Source organism: Electrona antarctica (genome assembly GCF_951216825.1).
Source record: "Electrona antarctica genome assembly, chromosome: 9".
NCBI lineage: Eukaryota > Metazoa > Chordata > Actinopteri > Myctophiformes > Myctophidae > Electrona > Electrona antarctica.
In genome coordinates, this window is record NC_136790.1 from 36,472,499 (window position 1) to 36,493,644 (window position 21,146).

Here is a 21,146-nt window from a genome sequence, read left to right on the forward strand (position 1 = left end):
AAAACGCCACTGAGCAATTTCCATTGAATAGTGGGAGGTGGGGCTATCGCTCCTCAATCCGTTCTCTAGATTATATTATAGCTCTATGCTTTTAACGCCAGCATTCATGTTCTGGGGGGGAAACGTTAGTCTCAAAATAGCAGATCTACAAGCTTGTAGCTTGTCTGGGTCCTGGACCCCAAACCCCACTTTGAGAACCACTGCTGTAGAGGTTTAAGTGGTTAAAAACAAATTTTCGTTGGCACCGGCTGAATAATGTTACAAAATCCTGGGATAATCTCATTCTCCAATTTTCAATCTCCTTTCCATGATGGCCACAATTTAAAATAACAGCCACACAATTTTGATCCAAAGTTCCAAACCATACCATAGTAGTGTGAAGATCAACAACAACATATCATTTGTACTGCATACAGCACTGGTTCTCAGACTGTTTCATCTCAAGGAACCCCAAATGTATTGATTTATGTTACAGTACAAAGTGAGAAACCAGTAAGATTCTGATTAGTTGTACTGTATGTATTATTATGTATTCTATTTGATCAACAGTTGTTTTCCGAGACGACTGGCTGTCTGCCCAGCGCAACACAAAACATACCAGATCTACAAGCTTGAGCCACGTTTCGAGCTATTTTTGATACTTTTGTCAGTGTGACACTGTAGTATGATCAAAGAGGACATTAATTGACGAAAAAAAACAATGTTAAGAGGAGTTAAGAGGTTTCTGCCCGACAGCAACGATATTGGTTTTGGACAAACTAATGAAAATGTCAAACCTACAGTATATTGTATAACTTCCACACAACTATTCATTATGGACAAAATACTGGAACCAATGAGTGAAAAATGTCCATGCAGCTCTAGGCTTCAGTATTTTGAAAAGGGCAGTTTCAAACCGGTTTTCTGAATCCCGCTATTCCGACACACCGCCATTCCGATGACTCACCGCATTACCAACCCTGTCCCTAACCGCACGCGGAAGCCACATAGTCGGAATGGCGGTGCGTCGGAATGCCACTCTGCCCCCTTTCAAACCGGTTAGTTTTGGAGGGGTGAGTTTTAAACTGGTTACTTTTAGAGGGGTTCGTTTTAGACTTTGGTTATAGTTTCAGATGGGTTAGACTTTGGTTAGTTTAAACTGTTTAGTATTAGATGGGTCAGTTTTAAACTGGTTAGTTTTATTTATATTCTTTCTCCGGCCAGGGACCTGACAGTCTAATGATTGGAAGCATTCTGCTGCATATGATTGGCTGATTAGAGGCTGTCTGTCTGGGCCATGTGAGAACATGTGATCCGCACGACTCCACAATCAACTCATTACACACACACACACACACACTGTTGTGGGTGGTGCTGTGTTGGGGACGGGGGTGGGGGGAGCGAGGGCCTATATGAACTTCTGCAACACCATGAAGTGTACAGAAAGACACACACAGACAGACAGACGGACAGGTGGAGATGCTTGGCGTTGGTTTGCAGAGGGCTGTGATGCTGGCTGGACGGACAGCAGACAGACAGACATCTGGACAACTGTTACTGTCTCACTGCCGAAGGGCAGCCTCTACGACCACACACAACCAGGTAGTGTGTGTGTGTGTGTGTGTGTGTGTGTGTGTGTGTGTGTGTGTGTGTGTGTGTGCATGCATGTGTGTATGTGTGTGTGGCAAACATTGTTATCAGTACATTTTTAAAACTGAAAGGTCTGTTTGTCAAATAGTTGTCATTCCTTTACCCAGTACAACCACTCAGTCTTCTACTGTTGTACTGAGTGCTGACCAGTACAACCACAGTCTTCTACTGTTGTACTGGGAGCTGACAGTACAGTATATAACTTAATTATTACAAACAAAGGTAGTTTTTGATAACATTTAGGCGAGAAATGGAGCATGTAGTTGGTCAATGTTTGTTCCTTTTAACATTAAGCATGAAGTATGGGTTCATTCATTGTCATTCATTCTACTATGGGCCAAAGTACTTAAGGCTATGTTGACCCTTATGCATAGGCCTGCATGTATCCTATCTTCTGTTACAAATCCACCTACTGTGTGCGATATGAATAAACAAAATCACTTTGTTTTCACGACTATATAGCATTACCATATTTGTCCAAGAGGTATTGGTATTGAAACTCATTGAAATTCTAGTCTCGGGCAGCGTGATCTAGTATGAGAGTGACGACACTAGTGTTGACTCCCATTGTAATAACGGAATGCGGAAGTGCTCATTCTATCTCAATGGGATCAAACTGAGTGTGTGTGAGATATATAAGTACAATAAAATGTATTTACGTATAGACAGCGACAATTTCAATGATAAAAAAATGATAACGGTCTGTCTATCGGGGTGTCTGTCTGTGTCTCTCTGCACATAGGGAGGGGTGGGGTTTATCTTTGACATCGATGGCGTTTTGGTTCGGGGCAAGCGGCCTCTTCCTGCTGCGCGACGAGCCTTCCACAAGCTGCTGGACTCACAAGGTCACTTCCTGTTTCCTGTTGTCTTCGTCACCAACGCAGGGAACTGTCTGAGGCGACAAAAGGCTGAGCAGCTGTCTCACATCCTGGGAGTCCAGGTAGGACAGACAGGTAGAGAGAGTACAGCAATCGATTATAAAACAATATCTGATAATCAATAATCGATTTAATACAAATTATTGATTAAAACTCACTCCCCGTTTCTGTAATTACTTGCGCAAGCAGAGCGTGCAAGTAATGTTATCAGTCAGGTGCTACGATGTGTATGTCCCTTAGCAGCATATGATATGACGTCATATGCTGGCACGAAGCAGACCGTGCAGGTATGTTTTCCGTCATGCTACGAAGCGTATGTCCCATGACGTGATGAAGATATGTACCAATGTCCCTTAGCAGCAAATTATATGACGTCATATGCTGGCACGGGACATACGGAAGCAGACCGTGCAGGTATGTTTTCCGTCATGCTACGAAGCGTATGTCCCATGACGTGATGAAGATATGTACCAATGCCAGGGTATAATTGGTTTACGATGGTGACGTAATGATGATATGTTTCAGTGTCGGGTGGATTAAAGGGACATGCGCATCAAACCACCCGAGTAACCACATTATACCACTAATCAACTCAGAAATTACATATACATACATATACATATATATGAGCATATGACGTGATGAATATATGTACCAATGCCAGGGTATAATTGGTTATTGATGGTGACGTAACGATGACATGTTTTAGTGTCGGGTGGACTAAAGGTAATGCCCCTATGTATACATGTATGTAATCTGACACCACTGCCATAACAGGCATAAGTAATCATTACCATACTTCAAAATACTACTTTTTTTCCACCAAAAGCAAGGTACGTAGCAAATAGCTAAACCTAATAATTCAATATTGCAAACGTTCTTTCACAGAGAGGCTGAGATTTGAAAGTTTGTAGCGGTCTACAGTACTTGCACGCTCTGCTTGCGCACTAGTAGGCCATTGTATGCAACAAGCAAGTAGGCACTCGACAGAGTGCAGTTCTAGTTCATAATAGGCTAAATAGTTTCAATGTCACAAAATGTCAAACGTTTATAAGCTACTCTCAATTCTCAATAAAGAAAGTCTTTCTTGTACCTGTGGTGTGCGAGCTCCATCCATCATCTGCAAACGTTTATACTCTACCATACAAATGAACTAGTCATTGTATTAACAACATATCATACATACTCTGTATCTGTCTATGTGTATGTCTGTCTTTGTGACAGATCTCAGAGGACCAGGTGATGCTGTCCCATAGTCCTTTGCAGATGTTTCATAGGTTTCATGATAAGTGTGTGTTGGTTTCAGGTCAGGGACCTGTCCTTGACATTGCAAACAAGTATCCTTTCACCAAAATATGATTTAACCCATTCTACTAAAAACTGTATTAATTGAAGCTGCAATATGGCTCTTTTTTTATAATCAATTAATCATAATATTTACTGGGGTTTGAGTCCTCCAGTCCACAGTGTCTCTGGCTGGTTTTTAATCCTTAACTAATATTGTGAAACTAGTCTTGGTTTTCAGAAGGCAGTGACTATTGACCAGTTGAGAGAACAGTACCCCCTGCTAGACATGGTGGATCACAACAGACGACCTAAACTAGCTGTACGTATTATATCACAACCCTTGTTTTGCAGTGAGTTCAGGTTAAAGACTACAGCAGGGTTAAAACATAGCAGGCTGCGTATAAGGCTGACCGTGTACACTACAAGGCAAAGTAAGCAGCACAGCTGCAGCTAATCAAATTAACAGTGGGTGTGCTCAGGGTTTCTCAAAGAGTTCAGGGGTGCCACAGAATTTACTTTGAAAATATTTGAAATTGATCAATATCCCTTAATTTTAACCCTAACCCTCTATCTACATTTTTGGCAAATATTCCCCCCAGGCCAGAATATGGATGCTGGAAGTTGTTAAATGTCAAGTAGAAAGTAATTTTCAATCTTCCCTAATGGAAACTGATATTCTCAAGTTTTCCTCGTGGCATACTATATCTTAGGGCACATGAACCTGCACACCTCGATCTACACATCCACTATTAAAGTGATTAGCATGCTATAATGCCAGATACAGCCTGCCGCCAGCCTGCCATATCTACTGTAGTTATTTAGCCTGAATCGATATTTGTATAATCTACGAATGACACACTGTGTGTGTGTGTGTGTGTGTGTGTGTGTGTGTGTGTGTGTGTGTGTGTGTGTGTGTGTGTGTGTGTGTGTGTGTGTGTGTGTGTGTGTGTAGGAAATGTATAAGCTAACAATGTGTTCTCACTTCTCCAGTCTTCTCCTCTGCCTCACCCTAAAGTAGAGGGTAAGATACACACACACACACACACACACACACACACACACACACACACACACACACACACACACACACACACACACACACACACACACACACACACACACACTAATATTTTGTGTGACCCCTCCCCCCAGCTATCATTCTCCTGGGTGAGCCAGTCAGGTGGGAGACAAACCTCCAACTGGTGATTGATGTGCTGCTGACCAATGGGAACCTTGGCTCGGCCTACGTGCCTCATGACTCCGCCCACCTGCCTGTGCTGGCATGCAACATGGACCTGCTGTGGATGGCCGAGGCCCCGTCGCCACGGTAACAACTAAACAACTAACAACTAAACAAACACACTGTTGGAACAGTACAATTTTGAGGCATTTTTACTTTACTTGAGTATTTCCAATTTCCAATACTTATACCCCAGTACTCCACTACATCTCAGAGGCAAATATTGTACTTTTACTCCACTACATTTATTTGAAGACTTTAGTTACTAGTTACTTTTTAGATTTTGATTATTATTACAAAATCCAAAAATGCATTAACGACTTCAGCACACGCATGCATAATCACACATGTGCGGCCGCGGGTGGTCGCCGAATGAAATACCCTTTTGCCCTAGCACTTGCCCTAGCCTTGATCACCATGCAGTCTTATACAAAGGTTAAAATTGTTGACCTGGCTGGCATTCTATAGTTTGCATATTTTTGATATTAGAAGTTTAAACTGATGCTATGATCCTATTATTGAGGCACTATACTGTCTCCACCTTGTCTTTACCTTGCTTACTGTAAATTGCTCTGGTTTAAGAGTTTCTGCTAAATGGCTAAATGATAAATTGTGTGTAGGTTTGGTCACGGTATGTTCATGGCGTGTTTGGAGAACGTGTACAGGAAGTTGACCGGAAGGAAGCTGCAGTATGAAGCGTTGCTAGGGAAACCCAGCCAGCTGACCTATCAGCATGCAGAATACCTGTTGACCCAGCAGGCTGGACACGCCCCCATCAGCACCCTGTACGCTATAGGGTAAGACTCATTGACGTGCACGCACGCACACACGCACGCATACACACACACACACACACACACACACACACACACATACACACACTCATGCTCACTTGCCCGCTTTTTTTTCTGGGGCTGCGCAATAAAATAGAGACAGCGCTCTGGCCACGTTCAGGTGTTTAGACAGATATCTCGTATTGTGTTTATAGCGAACTAAAGACGTTTGCGTCTCCACTCAAACACGCACTTGCCAGGTTGTCAGGGGCAACCTGAAGGCAAACGCCACCTGCCCGAAAGTTTATTTCCTGCCAGACTGGCAGCCCTTATAAGGCCAGACCGCACCAATGCAACTAGTCACAACTCCTTGCAACAAAACTGTTTTAAGGCCACTCCACACCAATGCAACTAGTCACAACTCCTTGCAACAAAACTGTTTTAAGGCCAGTCCACACCAATGCAACTAGTCACAACTCCTTGCAACAAAACTGTTTTAAGGCCAGTCCACACCAATGCAACTAGTCACAACTCCTTGCAACAAAACTGTTTTAAGGCCAGTCCACACCAATGCAACTAGTCACAACTCCTTGCAACAAAACTGTTTTAAGGCCAGTGAACACCAATGCAACTCCTTGCAACTGCCATTGGGGATAATGGTTGCTTGCTAGTAGCTACTAGCAACCATTATCCCTAATGGCAGTTGCAAGGAGTTGCATTGGTGTGGACTGGCCTTTAGTGTCAACCTGAGACAAATAATTGTGTCTTACTTTTGTTCACCTCTCAGGAAAATGGTCCTCACTATTTCTCTGTTTCTCAAATTCTACTTGTGGCGACATTTGGTCCTTACAAATAATAGCTTGTCGATTGGCTATGAAATGAATGCATGAGATTGTGCCTTGTCCATTGGTAGAATTGATAGAACTACTGGTGTATGATGCAGACAGTGTGGTGTTGTAGGTAGAACTACTAGTGTACAATGCAGGCAGTATGGGGGGTGTAGGTACTGTAGTGTACAGTACACACTAGTCATGTTGTTTCTTCATGTTGTTGTCTCATTTGTCTCTCGTTGCCTAGCGACAACCTGATGACAGACATCTATGGCGCCAACCTGTACAACCGTTACCTTGGGCAGCGGCACGTTGCCCGGTCGCCCCCCGCTAAACTGGTAGCTCAGGGAAGCAGGGATCAGGTGACCATGGCGCCCCCACAGGATGAGACTGGAACTGCAGCCTGGGACAATCTACTTTCTGCAGCTACAGCAACCAGCTGTCAATCAATTCTGGTAATGACTTTTACTGACTGACTATTGATATTTGATATTTTATAAATAATCGATTTTGGCGGAATAATAATCTTTCTTTCTTTCTTTCTTTCTTTCTTTCTTTCTTTCTAAAAAAATATATTTTTGGGGAATAATATTTTTTCTTTCTTTCATAGATGTGTTTAATAAAGAAGAAATGGGCTTAGGGTTAATCAGACGAATATGCTTAGTGACAGTCAATTCTTTTCAAATTCTTTTCGATTATTTGATAATTGAAAAAGTAGCCTAATCGACAGAATAATGGCTATTAGAAACAAATCCTTACAGTGGACTGTGTCTTGTATTTGTGTGTTTGTGTCTCTAGGTGTGTACAGGTGTTTATAACCCTCAGTCACCGTTGCCTAGTGACCAGTACAGCACGGTGACAGAGACCATGTTCCACGACCAGCGTGACTTCCTGTTGGACCCCGCCCTGGTGGAACCGCATCACATCGTAGACGATGTGGAGGCCGCTGTGGAGCTGGTCTTTAAACAAGAAGGACTTAACCTCTGACCTCTAAACCAGTAGCCTGCTGGGACGCATACCATTTTCAGGTTTCTGATCCGGTCGGGAGCGGATGATAACTGACATCATGTTATAGTCACTGGTTTGTAGTCATAAGGCCAGAACTACCAAACCGGAATCAGAATTACCCCCATTTAGAGCCTACCTAGCCTCGGAGACCGCAGGCGTTTTGTTTCATTTAGGGCCTACCTAGCCTCGGAGACCGCAGGCGTTTTGTTTCCATTTAGGGCCTACCTAGCCTCGGAGACCGCAGGCGTTTTGTTTCATTTAGGGCCTACCTAGCCTCGGAGACCGCAGGCGTTTTGTTTCATTTAGGGCCTACCTAGCCTCGGAGACCGCATGCGATTTGTTTCCATTTAGGGCCTACCTAGCCTCGGAGACCGCAGGCGTTTTGTTTCCATTTAGGGCCTACCTAGCCTCGGAGACCGCAGGCGTTTTGTTTCCATTTAGGGCCTACCTAGCCTCGGAGACCGCAGGCGTTTTGTTTCCATTTAGGGCCTACCTAGCCTCGGAGACCGCAGGCGTTTGTTTCATTTAGGGCCTACCTAGCCTCGGAGACCGCAGGCGTTTTGTTTCATTTAGGGCCTACCTAGCCTCGGAGACCGCAGGCGTTTTGTTTCATTTAGGGCCTACCTAGCCTCGGAGACCGCAGGCGTTTTGTTTCATTTAGGGCCTACCTAGCCTCGGAGACCGCAGGCGTTTTGTTTCATTTAGGGCCTAGCCTCGGAGACCGCAGGCAAGACTAAAAACAAACAGGGGGGGACCAAAACAAAGTGACGCCTAAACACAATATTGTTAATGCTAATATAATATTAATATATATAAAAAAGAAAAGGTCAAAACATGGAACAAGCAAGATTTATTTTATTTGTCAAATATCAAGTTATGAATATGAACCCATTAAGACCTGACGCCGATTCTACAAATGCTATATGCGCTATATATGGTATAGCTTTTTACCTATACTCAGATCTAATCTCAGAGGAGGACATAAGTAGGTTTAACGATTTTAACCCAGATCATGGGTCTTCAACATGGGAGCCCTAGTGGGTCCTCACTCCTCAGAGTGTGTATGTATACAGTGTTGTAATGTATGAAATATATGAAAAGGTTTAATATGCAGCACAATTTTATACAATATGTCTCACAGCCTTGGTCTTGGGGCCGATTCATACTCCTATTTTACCGCTGTTTCGGCGCTGTAGTGCCGAAATGATTTCGGCTCGTCAGAAATTTTCAGTAGCACCGAAGCGCCGACTTTAGGACGGTACCCGCCCCCCCGAACCTCAAATGACGTCACATTGTAGGCTCTACAGAGCCGAACCGACTTTTATTCGGCTCTAAAATAGGAGTATGAATCGCGCCTTAGTCTCACGGTCCTTGGCCTGAAAGACGTTGAAGACCCCTGCTCCGGAATGTTAACATAATAATAATACTACTGTTTATTGTGTCTTCACTATACTGTTCACGTGAGACTCGTGATGACGTACAAGCTCACAAGGCATCGCAACTGGCCAATTAGAATGGACTTATTGAATTCAGGACTTGTGACTTCACTTGAATGACTTAAAACAGCTCAGCGATGGAGCCGGCTTTTAAACCACTGATTTTAAACCGCAGCATTGGTCACGTTTTCATGAATTCATTAAAACCATTCATGAAGTTTATTCATCTCCTTTATTTACTTTATTTATTTACTAATTTATTCACTCATAAAAAGATATAGTAAAACCTGCCTATTTATGTTTATTATTATTTCATTTATTTAACCAATCTGTCCTTTCAATCATATGTATTTTGTTTCATGGGGCCTTTGGCTTATGCCAGTTTGCAAAAAAAGCAATTACAAATCCAATCCAATGTACAGTATGTAGATATAACCTTACTCTGTTTAAATAAAATACAGTCCAATAGCAATAGCATAGTTTTATTACCTAATTAGAAAATATCCACATGTATTTAGGTATTTTATACTGTGTGTACGGTGTATTTTATTGTGTACAGCTGGTCTTCACATGATTTCAGGACACGGCCTGGCTGGCACCTGATGTACTATAGGGTCAAAGTAGTTTTGATGCTATATTGACAGATTTGACTGGGGACCCCCTGGAACCCCCTCAAGGACCCAGACAACTTTGAGAACCACTGGTGGTCTATCTATGTCAGTGTTTCCCAACCTGGGCTCTGGGGTCCCCCTTGTGGAAGAACCAGAGATCACAGGTGGGGCCTATTTGTTTGGAGGTAGTCCACATTATTGTAAACATGTTGCACAAAATCATTACTTGATTGAATCCACTTTCAATTTGCCTACCTATATTTTTGCATGTTTTTGTATCTTGTGTGTGTGTGTGTGTGCGTGCGCGTGTGCGTGCGTGCGTGTGCGTGCGTGCGCACGTGCGTGCTGCAATTGAGGCTCCATTGCTCCAAAAACCAAAATGTTGCAGGAACCATATGCTTGCATGTTTTATACATTTCCAGTCCATGAATATGGAGGGATAGTCAACTGAGACTGAGTGTTCGGTTATTTGGCGATGTCATGCCGAGGCTCCGACCAGCCCTTGCACTAGGCAGAGTTAAAGTGACTAACACGCACAGTTGAACTAAATGCTCCAATGATAGCTTATATTTGATGAACTCAAACGTGCATTTTATAGGGTTTTTATTAATTCATATTAATTAAACACTTACAATCATACATTCACACGTTCTGTTCACACTTCCCCTAACTTCCCCCAACACAAGATGAATTCAGTATCCCGGATTCTGGGTTACAGTCCTATTGGTACAGTTCTATCTGCTCTGTTGGTAGGAATTCTAGCTATCATTTGAACACTCTAATCTCCCAGATCATGGTACAGTTTAGCTTGTCATTGTTGACTCTCAGACTTAGTTACATTAAGTGATTAAGTGGTTTTAAATCTACCTTAGCATTCATCAGATGGTAATTGATCAATGATCGGGAGACAAGAACACAGATGACATTTGGTTACAATCTAAACATCATATTACATCAATTATTAATAATGCACAATTACATCGCATAATACATTATAGCATATAATTACCGCTGGTCTCTGCCTAGACATGTCACGTTCGATGGTATTGGTGAATCTAATTGCACTTTGTGCCATACAGAATAGTCAATGCAGCCTTCTGACTGATCCCACCTCCATACAAACACTTTCAGCCAATCAGATCCCACAGACCATCCTGCTTGCACCTCTGGCTACAGCAGCTCCTACACAGTCCCTGTAATGCCCAACTACTTTAAACTGTTTAGATTATTACAGGTATTTATCATTTAGCCTTTTTACCAACCCAATATATTGGTAGGTTATTAGAACACATTTAAACAATTGAAGAGGAATTAAAGATTGGTTACTTCATCCCCCATTTTCCATGTTCTATTTGTGTGAGTTGACACTGCCCTGAGAGGTGCCATAAACTATTAGACCCTTCACAGCTGGAATGCTGGCCAACAGCCAACCCCCCAGCAAGGAAGTGGCCTGGCATTTACGACCTCCTAGGCTCTCCTTAACTCACCAATTGCTGTAATTCTCTCTTCATTGGGAACACACCTAGACACCATAATCTATATATATTTTCTTCCCCAATATCTGAGAATACATCTCGCACACCCATAATTAACCAAACACTGAGAGATTATTCAAATCCTGTGTTTTCAGAGGATTGATTTGAAATATATTTAAAAAAAATCACACCCGTGTGAAGTAAGTGGTGCAACTCCGTGTGGACGTCCCCGGGGTGTCCCTGGATCTTCCAGACCCACAGGAACGTGCCCAGGGTGCCGGCCCGGTTCCGGCGAGCCGCCCCGTGTCTGAAACGGTTGAGAAATGACAAAGTTACCATGTGGGGGTCCCTAGGGGGTCCCTCTAATGTACTGTACTGTCACTGTACTGTACTGTCACACCCGGAATCATCATATATGCAGTTAATATATGTGTGTGTGTGTGTGTGTGTGTTAGGCTACGCAACAGTGACACTTGGTTGTGAAAACCAACCAAACGCTATTTTCGTGCTCAGACAGACCCAGCCAGCCAGCCAGCGACAGACCCAGCCAGAGACACACAAAGCTCCGTAATGAAGTGGTTGCACCACTTAATAGCCTGTGGTTACAGTGGATCCAATATAGTTATTATTTAGCCACAAGCTCTTGTTGAATACTTTACTTTTGTGTGTCGTTGACGTATTTATTATTTTAAGTTTTAAGTTACAGTCACAGCACATATTGATAAACAGTAACACCACACATGCAATGCAATGTAAATACGCCAGATTAAGCAAGAATGCTAATTTCTATCCCTTGTTCCCATAAAGAAACATTACATTACAAAAAGAGCAAAACATTACTAAAAGGGTACAAAAGAGATAACAGCAGTAAAAAACTAAATTTAAACCTAATTAAAAATTGTTCACATTTGATTGTCCATGATCCTTTTAGTTGGTCACTATGTTGCATATAGGGCATTAATTCAAGTTATATGGAGATAAAAGGTTTCTGCCTGACAGCAGAGATTTGTATTATTTATTGGTTCATGCTAGTTGTGTGGATTTATTGTTTGCACAGGGACAGGCCAGGACAGATGAATATTCATCCTTACAGGAGTTCAGTGCGTCATTCCTCATGGCCGTGTCGAAAGAAGATGGCAGCTGAAATAATCATCTCAACATCAATCCATTGTTTATCTCTTAGGAGCATGACCGTAGACTGTGGTGAGCATGACAAACGTATATACATTCAGGAAGAGAGACTCACAATAGTGCAATCAGTCACTTACTGAGGCTCATCTTCCACTGGGTGCTTTTTTCCACTGACCTTTACTTGACTAAAAGCTAGCAATACCACTTCATAAAAATAAGTTAAAGGCCTGTATTAAAAAAAATCACACCCGTGTGAACTGAGTGGTGTAAGGTCTTATATAGACTGATCAGCTGTGGTCTGACGTAATGTCTGACGTAATGAAATCACACCCGTGTGAACTGGGTGACCATAGCAACCATGCTCATTTTTTGGTACGAACAGACAGACATACGGACAGACAGACACGTAAACTAACAAAGCCAGTTGTAGGAGTGGTTTACACCACTCAAAAAAGAACAGTAAAAGTACAAAAGTACTGTATTGTAAGTATAGCCTACCTTTGTTACTGTATTGCAATTACTTGATAGCTTCACTTACTATTTAGATTATTATCCTGCAGTGTTTCATACTGTAGGAAAAATAATCTTTAATATTCCTTTGGTAAGTATAGGCCTATATGTTTTGATGCCAATACTTTTTTCTTTTCCTTTTCTTTTTCCTTTTACTAAAGTAACATTTTCAATACAGGACTTTTACTTGTTACATAGTCTTTTTATATTTGTGATATTTGCTATACTTACCCGCTATACTTACCCACAAAATGAATGGGAAAATGTACGTAATCTTGTCCCCACACGTCTCATATTTGCCATCGACAATAAAAGGAGAAATTAGGTCAAATGTCCGCCAAATATGACGTAAATTTGTGGTAACAGGCATTCTGATTGGCCAGAGATGATGCATGATGATGTTGATAAGATGATGATGATGATAAGAGCGCCGCTCACTTCACACAGGTGTGATTTTTACTTATCTGAGTACCATGTACTCTCATTGAACTCTATCCTCTGGACTTCCTGCCTTGTACAGACACAGGAGAAACATGCACACACGCAATATTTTGTCCTTGCATGACTCCTTGCAGTGTTTTATGGTCAATTAATGGCTCTCCTGGGCTTAAGTTCCACAACAAACACATTGAGATGAATCCATTTATTAATGAGCTCTAATGTGGACCAGGGCTGTTCATGCAGTCTCCTTGAGGTGCTCCTTTGTTGTGTTCATAACTCTGATCATATAGATTTCTAATGGCTAAATAATTTATCTTCATCCTGACGCACAGAGGGAGAGAGGAGGTGGTTTGGTTTGAAGGTCTCACACACAAGACCATGGGAGATGAGTTAATTAATACCATCAAGTCAACCGCATGTTTTCACATGTGATGTGTGGTGGACAGTGGACAGTAACTATAGCACATTACTTAGAGCCGCGCTATGTAACTTTTTGAGGGCCGCTAGCCCCTCCTATATACAGCTTTTGTCCCCACACGTCTCAAGATTTGCCATTGACAATGAAAGGAGAAATTAGGTCAAAATTCCGCTAAATATGACGTAAATTAAACATTTACAAAATGTACATAATTTGTAAACGAGCAAACCAGCTATAAGCTAACCAATCACAGGCAACAAGCATTCTGATTGGCCAGTATGAGATGATGCATGATGATGTATGGTGATAAGAGCACGCCTCACTTCACACGGGTGTGATCTGTATCGTATACAATTCGCTCCCAATGTAATGCTCTAGCTTCAAATAGAAGTACCCCAGCACCCAACCATTAATACTCTAGCCTCAAGGCACCCAAATGACACTGCAGGACTCTCATATTTGGGCAAATTGTCTGACATCATGATGACATCAGAGTGATGAACAATATAACACCATCTCACACAACATCTTCCAGTGAGCTGTTTTAACTTAGCTATCTGAATGTCTTCATAGCATAAACAAGCGCAACCGTTGGGCAGACATACAAAGATACAACCCTCTACAAACCTCAGATATCCTTCTCACAAATAATCCATCTTCAACCACTTATCTGGAGTCAGGGCAACAGTTTCCAGACTTTCCTTCTGAAATTATAAAGAAAGGCATAATCGGTTTTGTTCTTGTAGGACTCCTCTGCAGGCTGTCCAATAAACTAGTTCAGAGCACATGACTACTTTGAAAAAAAGTATAGTTTTAATATTTTCACTCTGTGCTATTTGCAACATTTGGAGTCTGGTCACGACGACATTGTTCACAACAATGGCGTCATCCCCCTCCTCCCCGTCAGCAGCCTGCAACTCTTTCTCCATGTCTCTGTTCAAACAGCTGGTAGAAATGAACAACAACAACTCATCATCAGGCAACGTGTTCTACTCTCCTCTGAGCATCTGCTCTGCTCTGGCCATGGTGCTGCTGGGAGCCCGAGGTGACACGGCTGCACAGATGTCTCAGGTCCTGCACTTCAACAGCCATGATGACCACATGGACCTTTCTAAGCTCATGAAGGACCTGAACAACACGCCGGCAGGGGAGGAACCCCACCATACCCTCAGCCTGGCCGGCCGCCTGTACGGAGAGCAGTCCTACCGGTTCGCAGAGGAGTTCTTGAGTGACACCGGGAAACTTTACGACGCATGGCTGGAGCCTGTGGACTTTGTGAACGACGCAGAAGGAGCCAGGCTGAACGTCAACGGCTGGGTGGAGAAACGGACGCAAGGTAAGATCAAGGAGCTGCTTGCCTCAGACGCGGTGGACCACCTGACCAGGCTGGTGCTGGTCAACGGCCTCTACTTCAAAGGCAAGTGGGACCAGCCGTTCAGCGAGGCCCGCACGGGCGATGTTCAGTTCAGACTCAGCAAGACCGAAAGCAAGACGGCGAAGATGATGTACCAGACCGCCACGTTCCCTCTGGGCTTTGTCCCCGAGGTGGACTGTCAGGTGCTGGAGCTGCCCTACGCGGGCGGAGACCTCAGCATGCTCGTCTTTCTGCCCGTGGAGACGGAGGACAACACCACGACGGGCCTGGAGAGGCTAGAAGAGGAGCTGACCTACGAGAGGTTCGTGGAATGGACCAAACCGGGCACCATGCACCGGAGAGAAGTCGAGGTAGGTCTGCCTCGTTTCAAGATGGAGGAGACGTACGATATGAAGGACGTCCTGATCGGGATGGGCATGGCGGATGCCTTTGATGACAAACGCAGCGACTTCAGCGGCATGTCGCCGGACAACGATCTGGTGCTCTCCAAGGTGGTGCACAAGGCCTGTGTGGAGGTGAGCGAGGAGGGCAGCGAGGCGGCGGCAAGCACCGCCGCCATTGTGAGTGTCCGATTGGGGCCCCAAAGCTTCGTCGCTGACCACCCCTTCCTCTTCTTCATCCGACACAGGCCCACCATGAGCATCCTGTTTGCAGGTCGTTACTGCTCCCCTCCTTAATCCCACTAACCCATGCGTCAGATTCTACAAAATGCCTTCCAAATGTATTTAGCCATGGACCCCCATCTGAAAATGTTTCAAGATGTGTTAAAAAATGTCTAAAACAGCAGATTCTTTTTATTTTTTTCAGGTTTGCAGCGTGGAACAATAATGCACTGCGCTTGTATATATTTTTGAATAGCCAACGCTAAAATCTTCCATTTCTGTCAACTCTTTCAACTCTGTCTCCATTACTGCGTCAAACATAATAAATCACTATACCATAAAAAAGGCCTGATATTATATAGTAACAAATGATAATAATTGAAAAGAAATCACAACTTTTTATATAGTTGTTTATCATCTCTGTTGGGTGGACAGGAGTGTCCAAAAAACTGTTATTTTTCAGGATTCAACAAGCTCAAAGCAGATATCTGCTACTTTTGCTACTTTTGTGTGATGCTGTAATATGATCAAGTAGGGCAGGTTTATGCCCGGCAGCGATGATATATTGCAATTAAACCAGGACTTGTGGCACAAGCCAGCAGGACTTGTGGGGGCGGCATACTGTTTGGCAACCACTGAAGTACAGAGCAAGTGTTCTCCAACCAGTGATTCATGTGTTTATACCACCAGAAGCTCCATCTTTTATCAGTGTTGTTGTGGAGGAAAACGCCCGGCCAGCATCCAACATGATTAATTACACTCACACACTCTCTATTGGTTACGAAAGGTTATTGTATCGAGCTGCAGCTCTCATGGAACTGCGCACACACGCACACACGCACACAAGCACACCCACCCACGTTACTATCCTTGTGAGGACGTCAACATTTTAGGATGGTAACTTTATAAATAAATGTCCTTTCCACCCTTTTGTATTTTTAACACTAATCCTAAAGACAGTTGTTTGTATTGTATTGTACTGTGTGTACCATGTCACGTAGATTGTAGATTAGCTACACTTGAGCTTGTAGAAGTACTATTTTCGGTGCCTGACACTGAAAATCAGGGATATAACTCTAACCCTAACCGCTAAACGTTAGTTAAACTTAACCTCTAAATGCCTAAATCTTAGTTATAAATTTAAGCCTATACATTTTTCAAATATTACAATACTTCACAAGTATAGTAATGCAAGTAAACGCACAACGAACAACAACAAGCTGAACTTTCACCTTTGTTTCGATTACAAAGGAAGTCCTGCTACATCCTCAGACCCTGCTTTGTTTTCACTTTACACCACCGTTTCTCAAAGTGAGAGAAGGACCGCAATAGTCCATTTGGTTACATTTGTTTCATTTGGTTACGCAGTGCATTGCGACAGGTTCTGAATTGTTGTAGAAACAAGTTTGAGAACCACTGTCTTCGTGTTAAAAGAATGTGCATAGAATGTACCTTTTGGTACACTGGTTCATTACCTCTATACAATGTGTTTGTAGCCGAAGAGATGAAAATGTCCACAGATGTGTCATGATATGAATGTCCATGTTTGCTGTGTGTACACATTTGCCCTGTGGGATGGAGGACTCAGGGCACACCAGTCACACCAGTCACACCTGGCCTGCCTGCCTGCCTGCCTGCCTGCCAGTCAGTCAGTCAGTCAGTCAGTCAGTCAGTCAGTCAGTCTCCACAGACATTCAGGGAGAGTCATGATAGTACATGACTCTCCCTGAATGTTTGTGACTCCAGACTCCAGATAGAAGAACACCTGTCAAAGTCACATTATGGATGTACATGTTTGTGTGTCTGAACCATCATTATGGCCATATATGGGCATGCTGACATTGCGGTACTGTCATTGCTCTTTGCCACATGTCTGTGTGTATGAACCTTTATGCCCATATATGGACATTCTGGCATCACAGTGCTGACATCACAGTACTGACATCACTCTTTGCCTATTATCCTCAGGGACACTTCAACACATTGAACTGGACCATGCAGGGCACGAACCGGCCTCTCTATCCACTCAGCTACGTCTGCCCATGGACGATGGAAATCATCCCGTCTCCGACTCACAAGGCTCAGCTTCGACTAGTTTGAACGTTGATAGCCAACATGTTCAGTATAGCACACTCTTAGAACACCTTATTGGTGACAAGAGGCCAATAAAGGACCTAAATCCCAGGGTTTTAGGTGGGCTACCGGTGCCCCACAAAAGTGAGGAGCTGAAGACGATAGAAAGAGCAATGGAGAGCTGTACCTTCAAGACGGTCCTAGCGTGCGTCGCAGGGTCCGTCCTTGGAGGAGCGTTTGGACTTTTCACAGCCGGCATCGACACCAACGCTGGCTTTGACCCCAAAGACCCGCTGAAAACTCCGACGGCACGAGATGTCCTCAAGGACATGGGCCAGAGAGGGGTGTCGTATGCTAAGAACTTTGCCATCGTGGGCGCCATGTTCTCCTGCACAGAATGCATCATTGAATCGCACAGAGGGAAGTCGGACTGGAAGAACGCGGTCTACAGCGGTTGTGTCACAGGGGGGCTCATTGGATTCCGTGCTGGTCCCAAGGCAGGTGTGCTGGGATGTGGAAGCTTTGCAGCTTTCTCTGCTGCTATCGAGTATTACTTTCGATGAGCCATCAGGGATTTACATAGACATTGACACGATATGAGAGGGAGAGGGAGAGGGAGATAGAGAGAATAGGCCTACTAATAATTGTCAGCTCGAGTATAAGCCAATAAGACAATTATTATCTTCACTATATTATTTTCACTATTTATTATTCCCCCGTGGCCGTGACGTCATGTCGGTCAACACATATCATTGACACGAGTAGTGAGCTACTCGAGCCCATGCGGTTTCTTCAGGAACAGTACTATATTTATTAGGGGTCAAGCCCAAAGGGCGTTAACCCCTTATTCATTTTAACAGTTTTGCCAGTTCTGTGCTATTGTTCTTCACGACATTCGGCATTATGGTAGAGGGCCGTGAGAATCCCTGAGGAACTGAAGCTCACACTCATTCGTCAAAAGAGATCTGACTCTGCGAATGGAGTCTGACTCTGGTTACTGGACCACAGTGTTGACAGACAACCCCTTTATATGTATGATGATAAGAGTGCCCCTCATTTCACACGTGTGTGATTTGTTTTCTTTTTGGGCTTGACCCCGTTTTATAGCTGCTTGCAGCTATATTTATTATTAATATTATTATGAAACAAAGTCACAGCTCTCTAACTTAATAAGATAATAATATAGCAGACCTACGGCTTAATTTACTTGCCTATGAGTGGGTTATTTTATATGGCTTAGTTTGTTTTACTTACTTTACTTATACTTATTTGACTTTGACTGTATTTTACTTTGACTGTACAAAGCTTATGTAACCAAATGGAGTTACAATGAAATACTCCTAGTATCACAGTTAAACTATGCCACTCCCAATTACAGGGTGGGAGACCCGGAATAGGCTACATATTATAAGTGTTCAGTTGAGTGAACAAGAATGGTCAGTTGCTGAATGTGAATACAACTTTATTCAGAGAAAGTACAAATTAGGCCTATTAATTGACATTTCAATCAAGACCTATTTCCACTTGTCACCATGATAGGTTGCATAGGTTTCCAATAGATAGACAACTTGGACTGAATAGCTGCACTGAGATTTACTCCACTTGACTAAGTCCGTACACAGTTAAACACTGCAAATAAAAACTCTGAGCCAGGTATAATTGGCATTACCCACTGTAAAGATCACTGCAATCAAATATTAAAAGGCTTAAGCCATAAGCACCACGTATAGTAAAAAGGGACAATAATCAAGTGTAAATCTGCAGTCTAACGATTAACCAAGTCTGTCTCTGGCGGTAGCCTAATAATTAACCAGGAGGTTTAAGACAGTAAGGATGAGGACACATTTAGAGCCACTTGGGCTATAGTATAAAGTATAACAAGAATAAAACTGTAGTAGTAGCATGGACTTAAAAACAAAACAAAAAGGTAAAAAGAACAGCAGGTTCAACAGTGAGGCACAATCTGTAATGGAATATACAATTAACCATATAGCTAAAATAAAGTGCTAAAAAACAAACAAAAAAGAACATATAAAGTAAACTTTAACAACATGAAAGTTTAGCAGAGTTGTTAGTGTTGTCAGGGAGTGAAAACACTAGCTGTCACATCATCATGGCTACTTGTACTGCTTTTATTTTATTTATGATTCAGGTGAGTTATTTATAGCCCACCTACAGTTGGCTGCTTAGCCTTAGGCTAATATTTGGCTAATATTTGAGTTGAATGCAATTTCACTTTTATTAATTTGTACTCAAAGCAGAAACTAGTCATAAAACATTAGCTAAGCTAATTAGTTAGGTGTTTACAAAACTATATTTAAACTAAGATACATTTGCTTTCTCCCCTGCTTTCTCCCCTCACAAGCTCATGTAGCCTATCTGCTATATTTTCACATTATTATTATAGTTTCTTAAATGTATGACTTTTTCTGAAATTCGTTTGAGAAAGCTTTTGAAAATAAATCGTTTGAAATCATAATTAAAAATACTGAGACGGCAACGCCGATTGGCGCCGCTTTGCAGGTTGGCAGGTTGGCTGGTCTGCATTTCATGCGAGGCAGGAAGCCAATCAGTTCCATAGCAGTAAGGCTATGAAATGAAATGAAATTAAATGATTACTATATTTACCCAGGGTATCTGGGCTAAGCTCAAGAACTTGTTTCCAGCCAGGCCCTGCTCATAGAACATTTCATCGTAGTGGTTCAATGCCTTGTTCAAGGGCACTTCAGCGGTGGTAATTTTAACGTGTCGGACCGCTGATTCGAACTGGCGACCTTCCGGTATCAAGACCGCTCCGCAATCCGTTCGGCCACCGCTGCCACAAATGGACCAGAGCTAGGATGAAAATGACTGAAGACGCCACTGGAGGGCTCGCCTGTGTAAGGAGTAGGACTAGAGAGAGGGGCTCTAGGCCTATATCTCTCTATGGATGGGTTTCAAAGTTTGACCCTGCCAATTCACTTTCACAACTGATGAAGTCAAGCAGAAGGTCTCAAGGTAGGAAGTATAGGAACCTTTTTTTTTTCTTTGTTGCTGCTGCTTGTGTTGTATGCTGTGTACGAACTAAAGTGATTCAAACTGTTGCTCTTTTGCTGTCATTTTGGGACCCAGAGACTGGGTGGCAATGAAACATGTGCAGTGACTGTCTGGCTCTGGAATTGAAGACTGATGTGAATCTTGAGTGTGCATGTTGTGTTGTTTCTGCTGTTGGAGGTAGTGAGTTGTGGTTCTAGTCACTTCACTTAGCCTGTGTGAGTTTTGCTATTTCCTTTAAAGTTCAATCTATATTTTTTGGCTCTGACATGAGCAGCCTTCAATTCCAAATGCTGGCTGCTGTTGAATGTAGTGAGTTGTTTCACATTGTCTCATAGACAGATGGACAGATAGATAGCAAAAGTAGCAGATCTACAAGCTCAAAACGTGGCGTGC

The 21,146-nt window shown here is 42.9% G+C and overlaps 3 protein-coding genes across 3 annotated transcripts; all 3 read left to right on the plus strand.

Annotated features, from left to right (window-relative positions):
• Positions 1-1,484: 1,484 nt before the first annotated feature.
• LOC306929944 (haloacid dehalogenase-like hydrolase domain-containing 5) lies at positions 1,485-7,624 on the plus strand (the record flags this gene model as incomplete). The annotated part of the gene is made up of 9 exons (XM_079510682.1): positions 1,485-1,581; positions 2,372-2,569; positions 3,732-3,844; positions 4,020-4,113; positions 4,785-4,815; positions 4,947-5,121; positions 5,655-5,831; positions 6,885-7,092; positions 7,436-7,624. Exons 1-9 carry the CDS (start codon positions 1,489-1,491, stop codon positions 7,622-7,624), a joined length of 1,278 nt encoding a protein of 425 aa, XP_079366808.1. The 5' UTR covers positions 1,485-1,488.
• Positions 7,625-14,546: 6,922 nt separating this feature from the next.
• On the plus strand, positions 14,547-15,719 carry LOC306929945 (leukocyte elastase inhibitor-like; the record flags this gene model as incomplete). The annotated part of the gene is made up of 1 exon (XM_079510683.1): positions 14,547-15,719. The coding sequence occupies one exon, from the start codon at positions 14,547-14,549 to the stop codon at positions 15,717-15,719; it is 1,173 nt and encodes a 390-aa protein (XP_079366809.1).
• Positions 15,720-17,686: 1,967 nt separating this feature from the next.
• LOC306929946 (mitochondrial import inner membrane translocase subunit Tim22-like) lies at positions 17,687-18,280 on the plus strand (the record flags this gene model as incomplete). Its single annotated transcript, XM_079510684.1, has 1 exon — positions 17,687-18,280. The coding sequence occupies one exon, from the start codon at positions 17,687-17,689 to the stop codon at positions 18,278-18,280; it is 594 nt and encodes a 197-aa protein (XP_079366810.1).
• Between the last annotated feature and the right edge of the window lie 2,866 nt (positions 18,281-21,146).